At 36.9% G+C, this 10,006-nt stretch overlaps 1 protein-coding gene across 14 annotated transcripts in view; it reads left to right on the top strand.

The window, feature by feature from the left end:
* The window catches only part of LOC101898795 (sodium/calcium exchanger 3-like), a 391,897-nt gene that overhangs the window by 215,006 nt on the left and 166,885 nt on the right, over window positions 1-10,006 (top strand). For all 14 annotated transcript variants that reach the window (XM_059127081.1, XM_059127086.1, XM_059127085.1 and 11 more), the window contains one exon: window positions 1-1,698. This exon is cut by the window's left edge. In XM_059127081.1, coding sequence (XP_058983064.1) covers window positions 1-1,698 — 1,698 coding nt within the window. The remainder of the gene's footprint in view (window positions 1,699-10,006) is intronic.

The following is a 10,006-nucleotide window of genomic DNA, read 5'->3' as shown; positions in this document are numbered from 1 at the left end:
CGACGATGCTAATGGCGACGACGACAATGACGCCAATACATCGCCGGCGTATTCATTGGCCGATGCAACGACAGCCAGATCATCGGGTTCGACGCCCGACAATGTTTCAGTCGCCATGGGCTATGGCTCAGATCTCAAGTGTTCCGAAGGTCTGGTGATACCGTTATGGCACCCTCTCACCAATGTCAGTATGGGCGATCGTGTGGCACGCGGCCTGTTCTATTTCTTTGTCATGGTCTACCTGTTTATCGGCGTTTCAATTGTATCCGATCGCTTTATGGCAGCAATTGAAGTGATCACGTCCAAGGAGAAGGAAGTGGTGATCAAAAAGAAGAATGGCGAGAAGCAAATTGTGGTCGTGCGCGTGTGGAACGAGACCGTTGCCAATCTGACCCTTATGGCCCTGGGTTCTAGTGCTCCCGAAATCCTACTCTCTGTCATTGAAATGTTTGCCAAGAACTTCGAGGCCGGCGACCTCGGTCCCGGCACCATTGTCGGTTCAGCTGCCTACAATCTGTTCGTGATTATAGCTTTGTGCGTTCTGGTTGTGCCCGATGGAGAGGTGCGCAAAATCAAGCATTTGCGTGTGTTCTTCGTGACGGCCACGTGGTCGGTGTTTGCCTACATCTGGTTGTATCTGATTCTGGCTCAGATATCTCCTGGTCGTGTTGAAGTATGGGAGGGTCTGCTGACGTTTATGTTCTTCCCCGCCACCGTCTTGACCGCCTATATTGCGGATCGTCGTCTGCTTATCTACAAATATCTGGACAAAAATTATCGCATGAACAAGCGTGGCGTTATTGTGAGCGCTGAGGGCGACGCTGCGCTCGAAATGAACCAGCAAGAAAATGAGATCAAAGCTTTGGAAGAGACGGAGGAGATGAAAGACTTTGAGGAGGCGCGACGTGAGTACATTTCGTTGCTAAAGGACCTGCGCAAGAAATATCCACAAAGTGATCTGGAGCAATTAGAAATGATGGCACAGGAGCAAATGATAAATCGCGGTCCCAAATCGAGGGCCTTCTACCGCATTCAGGCTACCCGCAAAATGATGGGTAGCGGCAATATTATGCGCAAAATCCAAGAGCGGGCCCAGAGTGATTTGAGCGAAGTCAAAGCTCAGTTGCAACGTGTCGACGTTGCGTCGGACGAAGAAGAAGCTCCGCTGCGTATCTTCTTCGAGCCCGGCCATTACACCGTCATGGAAAGTTGCGGCGAATTTGAGGTTCGTGTCGTCCGTCGCGGCGATATATCCGGCTATACCACAGTTGAATATCAAACTGAAGATGGTAGCGCCGAAGCGGGCAGTGATTATGTGGGCAAGAAGGGTGTTCTCACCTTCCCACCGGGCGTCGACGAGCAACGTTTCAAAATCGAAGTAATCGATGACGACGTTTTCGAACAAGATGAACACTTCTATGTGCGTCTCAGCAATCCCTCGGAACCGGCTGTACTGTCGGTGCCGAAAGTGGCCACCGTCATGATTCTGGATGACGATCATGCTGGCATATTTGCGCTTAGCCAAAAAGATCACGAATTGGTTGAATCGGTCGGTGCTTACGAATTGAAAGTGCAACGTTATTCGGGTGCGCGTGGCAAAGTGATCATCCCCTATTGGACGGAGGATGGCACGGCAAAGGCGGGCAAAGATTTTGAACCACAACAAGGCGAATTGGTGTTTGAAAACAATGAAACAGAGTGAGTATTGGAAAGATTTTCAATTTGAATTTATTACTGTAAGTTCTGAGATGTAAAAAGAAATGCAAGGGGGGATGCAGTTTGTTTTAATTATTTTGGGGTGCTTATTCTAGATATAGTTTTCATAGGAATATACTGGGGAACAAATAGACTTTTCTCCATACCAATAGGACTTTATTTTATTAGAGCCAAAATTAAGTCTTGTTCATAAAAAGATTTATTCTCCTGGAAAATAAGAATCGTTTTCTTCTCATGCAGTAGAGCTGCAGGTCTTCTCATGCAGTGGAGCTGCAGGTCTTCTCATAGTGGAGCTGTAGATCTTCTCATAGTGGAGCTGTAGGTCTTCTCAGAGAAGACCAGGAAGGTCTTCTTATAGATGACCAGGAAGCTCCTCTCATCGATGACCAGGAAGGTCTTCTCATAGAAGAGCATAAGGTCTCATAGAAGAGAGGTGTAGATCTTCTCATAGATGAAAGCTGTAGGTCATAAATGCACAAAACAGTACGTTTGCGTTCATCTCACAGAAGAGCAATATGAGAACTAATAGTTTTCCTCACAGAAGATCAATAGATCTTCTCATATATGAGAAAAAGGTCGGTTGAGAGTTTGAGTAATAAGCGTTTTTATTATTTACTTATACATCTTAGGTCTTTTTTTCATAGAAAACTAAATATTATACTTCTTACAAAAGGGTAATAGGCCTTCAATTCCCATACTCATATAAGAGCACTTGTCGAATTCATTAACACTCAAAGGAATTTTCATGGCATTCCAAAGCAGTCATAGTATATTTGCTATGCTATTCAATTGGGATGACCTTGAAATATGTATCCTTTAACTTCATGAAATCGTTATTTACCCTCTATACCCTTCCACTCTTCTTTGACTTGTTTGTTTCTCCCACATTAAATAACTGACAATATATATTGTGTGTAATTAAGATTATAAAACACGCTAGCCGCCAGTGTGTCAACCACAAAACAGCAACAACTACATGCATACACACACACACATACACCAACTCGATCATAAAAACGGCGTCAAGTTGAAAAAGAAAGTTCTTTGGCTATAATTTAAATCCTAGCCAACCCAGAATGACATAATGTTCTATGAACTATTGAGCTAAGGCGATGCAAAGAGTCTTGATCAGACTGCTTATGGTTGCCAGGCTGTTTTTTTTTTTTTTTGTTACTTTTGCTTTCATAAATTTTATAGCCATGACTGTTTGGTTGGTTTGTTTTGAGTTTTTTGTTTCGTTTCCATCCTTTGTTCTTTCCATTAGATTCGCGTAATATTCCTTATTAAATATTCTGCTGCAATACATGTCACCACACATACACTCACACCATAGCCAATATAAACTATGATTCCCTTTTGAGTTATACCGCATATATGCACTCACACATACACATTCTAAATGGTTGCATTGATGTCCATTCGTATGGTGGTTATGAATTGACAAACACGTTCTGCTCTCATAATTATAGTGGCATTTCCGGCCACTGTCACGTGTCTGCCGCTGTTGGTGGTGGTTCCTTTTGGGGTTTTTGGTCAATTTTTCTCTTTGACGTTGGTTTTGTTTGGGGTTTTCCACAACAATTACCATATTGGGTTTTTTGTGCTTCTTTGTTTTTACTTTTTTTTTTTTTTTTGCTGTTGCCCTGAGGAAGATTATAATAACCTTGACAATGCTAAACTGACGTCTGAGCTCTAAACAAATAACAGTTATATGGATAAGATGGTTTAAATTTTATGGGTATTTTTGTTTTTCATTCTTTGGTTTACTAATTTCCGCTTAGGCTGGGATAATGTGATGAAATGGTTAGTTTGGTTCTATAGAGGTTATATAGAAAGCAGTTAAATATTTTAGTTTCAAAAGTTGTTTGGACTTTTCATATCTTGGTCAGAAACAGCTCAGACACATCTTTGCTAAATTAGGTTGAGATCGGTCCAGATTGCATTTAGTTCCCATACAGGGTGAGATAAAAAAACTGAAACAAAGTCATATGTTTAATTTTTTTTTTAAATTTTATTAAATGAAAGCAAAAAAATTCGGAAATAGCATCAAATTTTAGAATAAGTTTAAATTTTTTCGGATTTGTCACTTTGCCACGAATTATGGCCTTTAAACGGCCAATGAAATCGTCACACGCTGCCCGAATGTTGCTTTGCGGTATTTTGACACATTGCCGGCGAAGCGCTTGCTTGAGGTGATGGACAGTTTGGTTTGGTATTTGGTATTTTTGGTTGGTTTGGTATTTGGTTTGGTATTTTTTAGTGCCATCCGTGCTTTCCAAAATACTCCGGACACAAAAGTCCAACGGATTGGTATCCGAACCTCATTTGAACCATTCTTGGGTGGCGCGTGCTGAGTGCGATGGTGTTGAGTCCTGCTGGACAACGAATGTTTTCTCATCGGAGAAAACAAAATTCGGCAGTTCACCATTTTCGGCCAAACGAAGCAACTCCTTAGCTCTTTTGAGTCTATTTTCTTTCTGTTGCGGCTTAAGTTCTTGCACTTTTTGGAATTTCAATGGCTTTACCCCGAGCTCATTTTTCAATATTTCCCGAATGGAATATTGCTATATGTTCCGCTCATGAGCCATTTTTCGGCCATTGCGACGCGGGTTTCGATCAAGTCGCTTATTTACTTTTCGAACTACTTCTGCTGATGTTGCTGTTTTCTTCAGTCCGCTTCCTTTATGTCGGGCTACGCTACCAGTATCACAGTAACGAGTGATGGTATGAGACACAAAAGATTTATTCACATTTAAATGCTGGCCTCTAACGATAGCCATTTGTGGTTTTCCAGCCAAATATAAAGAAATCACACTATCACGCTTGAATTCAATTACGAATAACTTTTTTTTCTGGAAATTTCTCACCAAAATGCTTTTGTACGCTTGTAAACATTATAATGTTTAATGACGAGTAACTTACTATGCACCAATTAAGTAATATCAGCCTAAATGGGACGGGTTTTTGCACATAAAGTCATAATACGCATTCACATAAATTCCCAATTGAATTAAATTTGTTTTTTTTATTTTATCAAAATGGGTAGCGAAGCGCACCGGGTTTACCTAGTTGTGGTCTATAAAACATTTTTTCTGCAAACTTGCCACTTTTTCAAAATTCACTGCCAATTGTGTAAAACTTAAACTGAGAAACAACCCAAATGGGGTGTATGGAATTCTAACTCAATTTTATAATATTAGGATTTTAGATTCATTTTTTTCATGAATTACACGAACAACAACAAACAAAGAAGACACTTGTATCGACGTTTTGAAACTTTAAATCGAAACGAAATTGTATGTTACTTACAGACGTCAACTAAAAAAAAGTCCCAGGAAAAATTGGTCAAAAATGAGAGAATATTTTTTTTTTTTTTTTTTTTTTGAACATTGTGGCAGATTTCTTTTCTTTCGTGACTTATATATTTTTGTCTTCGACGGCATCCTTCTTAAATGATGTTTCCTTTTTAACACTTCCCTTGAACTCCAATACAATAATAAAATTAAAACACCATATATAGAGAAGAATCATTATACGGTGGTTGGTATACAAAATTCCAATATTTAATATTCTTAAAACCTAGGCGTATAAATGACGACAACAAGTATACGCACAAATATCCCCAAATAAGCTTCAACAACTGCTCAATTGTATGACTTTTATTCAAATGACTTAACCTAAATCTCTCTCTCTCTCTCTCTCTCTCTCTCTCTCTCTCTCTCTCTCACTTAATGTATTACTATTTAGTTTGTATTTTGGCACTCTTTATAAATCTGACCTCATCACTTCGCCTCTTCTGCTGCTGAGCGTGTAATTACAACGTTTGCAGCATGTGATGCGTGCGTTAAAAGCATGTTAACAATTTGTTAGCTGCTATGTTAAATCCATTATCGGTTATTGCATTGAATTTGACCCCATTTTATAACACTTTTGTCCATTTTGGTCTACTACGGTTGCAATACGCACTTAGCGGCTAGTACTCTGGCAAACTGTGTTTTTTGTTGTTGTTGGTGCTGCTTCAATTCGCTTTGCAGTTATTCTGCTGGTTGTCCAGTTTTAGTTTTTTTTTTTTCGTTTTCCGTTTAAACTATTGATTACATTACATGACCCGTACACACACATTCACCAGACACGTGTTCGCCTGTGGGTAATGATGGTCGATTTTGGAATGGGTGGATGGACAACCAAACAAGAACCCAAAAAAAAAAAATACAACTGAATGAATACTAACTCAAAATAGAACAAATGTGTAAAAGCAATTTCCGTTCTGGCAAATAAGTTTTTGGTAGAGGTACTTTATATCCCATGGGGAATGTGTCGATATGATTTTCATGAAATTCATATGTATTTTTATTTTATATCAAAAAAAAAAAAAAAAAAAAAAATTGAGAGACCATTCCTGTTTTTTTTCATCAAACACAATCGCACACGAATTTCTTCTATTGATTATTTCTTCTATAAATGTGAGAGAAATTCGCCTGGGCATTACAGTGACCATTGGAAATGGTATACCGAAAACATGCCTGAATATTGGCGAAAAAATCGAGTATTATATTTCCATGACATTCATATACATGTGGAGGAAATTTTATGGTTTCCGTTCAATATGTTTGTGTGCGATGAAACACACACACTCCCACAGAAAACATTGGCAATTTAATAGCACGTTTGGCGAAAATTACCTAAAAAATATTTAAATTTAAGAAAAAATAATTATGTGAACAATTTTTCAAATAAGCTAAGAAGACCTACTACATATGTATCTCTCATTGGTTAAGCTTTGAATCCAAAAAAAAAAAAAATCGTATACTCTTTTAGAAGTATGTACAAATTCTTAATTTCATTCCGTGCGATTTTCTTAATCAAATACAAGTTTCTATGTTAACATAGAAACACACACACACACATGTATGCCCCTGAGAAATCATCATTGTATTTGATCATGTGGGCATTGACTCAATTTTCCGGCATTTTTTCGTCCAGTTGAAATGAACAATTTAATGTAGTCTCGATACGATTTATTTATTTTCTATTTGATAGATTATTTTTTCTGTGGTGGATTTGTGTGTTTTTTATTTTTGTGCTTCTTTTCAAAACAGTGAAATATTCATAACATGTAGTGTTGCCACTTTAAGTGAAAAGTGACCAATAATAATTGTAATACCGAAACAATGGATACACTTGTTTTTATACATAGAAGATTTTGCAGGATTCTTTTGTAGACAGAAGAATTGACAGCAGGCCTTCACGTTTTACATAGAAACTTGAATTACAACTATATCGGTTCACCCTTAAAATTTCAAGAATTCGGAAGTTGTGTTATATGTGGTTTACTGAGAACCCGAAATGCATCATTGCAGACGATTGGGTTGGAATTAATGGCCCTAACCTTCAAAATACCCATTATCTAGAAGTAATAAAATTCTTGGAGGTTACGAAAAGTTCTTAAATAGCACTAAACTTCAAATATGGTACCATTTGGTATAATGTGAATGAAGCCTGGAAACGTAAAATATGAAGATTTATGTTAGTATTTGGAATAGAGATATGGAGGCGGGTCTGAAAGTGTGTACAATAATTGTACGAATTGGTGCTAAATTTGGTATCATGTGAAGGAATAGAACTAACATCTTGATATGTTATATCAAGATTACTCATGTGTTAGAAATTTGGCGGTGGCTTAGAAAAGAGTCCTATATTTGTACGAAAAGTTATAAATTTGGTATTGGATGAAGAGATAGGGCATAAATCCTCAAATTTGATATTGAGGTCTGTGTTGTCTCTGGAATTGAGACATGGAGGTGGTTTTGGAAATGTTTACTATAAATAGTACAAATTTTGGTGTTGAGTGAAGAAATAGAGCTGAAATCCTGAAATTTGATAAATCCTGAAATTAGATACATATATGAGGGCGTCTGTGGTTACGATATCTATGTGGTATTAGAAGTGTGTACTATAATTGTTCGAAAGGTACTAAGTGGTACTAAATTTGATAGTGGGTGAAGGGATAGAGCTGGTTTTGAAAATGTAGACTATAAATGTACTGAAAGGTACTAAATTTGGTAATGGGGGAATTAATAGAGCTGAAATCCCGAATTTTCATAATAGAGTCACTGTTAGTATTTGAGGTTGAGATATGAGGATTGTTTTGAAACTGCCTACTTTAACTGTACGAACAAAAATTAAATACCAATACATTTGATATTGGGTGAAGGGATAGAGGTGGAATCCCGAAATTTGATACGGATGTCACTGTTGGTATCTGTAGTTGAGAGAAATAGGTGGTTTTGGAAATTCGTACTATAATTGTACTAAATGGTACTAAATTTGGCAATGGAGGAAATTACAGAACTGAAATACTTAAATTTAATATTAAGGTCCCTGTTAGTGTCTTAGGTTGAGACATGGAGATTGGTTTGAAAGTGCCTACTTTAACTGTACGAAGATAATTAAATGCTACTATATTTGGTATTGGGTGAAGGGATTATTCTGAAATCCCGAACTTGTATATGGATGTCACTGTTGGTGTCTGTAGTTGAGAAAAGTAGGTTGTTTTGGAAATTCGTGCTATGAATGTACAAAAAGTACAACATGCCACGAAATGTAAGTTGGGTGTTGGTATAGAGATGGAATTCTGAAATTTGGTATCGAAGTCGCTGGTTGTTTCTAGGTTGAAAAGAAGTAGGTGGTTTTGGAAATGGGTAATATAACTATACGAAATGTATTGCAATCGAAAATTCGGTTCATACACCTCCCAACTTTCTGCTTTGTTGATGTTCCTGTTTTCCGGTACTCTTTTACAACTTTGTTCATTAAACTTGTCTGTTTCAGCCATAAAATATTTACCTTTAATTAGTTCAATATTTTTCATATATATGTTCCACATATATTTTAATGAAGAAAATGACCAAATTACCGACCATTTTTTCAAATTGGTCGAAAAATCCCATATTACACTATTTGTTATTCGATGTCTATTTGTCCGAATTGTGTTTGTTTTTTTTTTTTCTATTTGGCTAACCCGACATATGTGGCCACAATTTGTTTAGGTATTTGTTTTCTGGCCATATTTCGGCGTTCTTTGTTTTGTTGCAATAAAAATTGGTTTTTGTGTTAATTTGTGAAAATAATAATAACAATAACAATGCGGTTTATTCGTTTCATTAAAAACTAAATAACAAATCATAAATAACAATCGAGCAGTGAAATCAATAAAATAAGACAAAGGAATTCAGATAAAGAAAGATTTTTTTTTTTTTTTTTTTTGTAAATGTCTTGTTAGTGGACCTTGGATCAGGGTCCACAGAATTTATGAACTGTGGAAAATTTGCGGAATATCTGGACTATAATGTGTCTTACTACATCAATAAGACATATTAAAATTATGATACCTTTTGATAAAGATATTTACTATAATTTGTGGATACATAGCACTCACCAATCGATCGTAAAAGCAAATATTTTTTCTTAAATATGAGTATCAGTGATTGCTTAAAAGGATATTGTAAATTTTCGACACATTAGCATATTTAAAAAGAAGAAAAAAAAACATTCATTCAGCTTTGAATACCCTCCACCCTAGGGTAAAGGAAACATTAGAACCCACTATGACCCACAAATACCAATTTTCAGACAAATTTGTTGCAAAATGAGGCAAAAATCAAAATACCGAATATCGGAAGGTACCGTTATATGAGCTCTATACATACAATTTTTCGCCACCGGAGCTAGAACACATTATGACCAACAAATACGAATTTTTAGACAAATCCGTGCGAAAATGTAACAAAAATCATCAAAATACCCAATATAGGGAGGTGCCGTTATATGGGGCTATACAAAACGTGGACCAATATATACAATGTTTCGCCACCGGAGTAAGAAACCATTATGACCAACAAAAACTAATTTTGAGACAAATCCGTGAAAAAAATGTGTCAAAAATCATCGGAATACCGAATATACGTTACCGGTACCGTTATATGCGGGCTATACCAAAGCGTGGACTTATACATACAATGTTTCGCCACCGGAGTTAGAACACATTATGACCAACAAATACCAATTTTTAGACAAATCCTTGCGAAAATGTAACAAAAATCATCAAAATACCGAATATCGGGAGGTACCGTTATATGGAGGCTATACCAAAGTGTGGACTTATACATACAATGTTTGGCCACACGAACTACAGTCCATTATGACCCACAAATTAGAATAAAAAATATCTGCTGACTTCACATCAATACAAAGTATTGTGAAAAATGTACAACCGTTCGTTCGTAACTAC

The sequence above is a fragment of the Musca domestica genome, unplaced genomic scaffold, assembly GCF_030504385.1.
Source record: "Musca domestica strain aabys unplaced genomic scaffold, Musca_domestica.polishedcontigs.V.1.1 42, whole genome shotgun sequence".
NCBI lineage: Eukaryota > Metazoa > Arthropoda > Insecta > Diptera > Muscidae > Musca > Musca domestica.
Note: the sequence above shows the minus strand (reverse complement) of the source record. Positions and strands in the feature narration are given on the sequence as shown.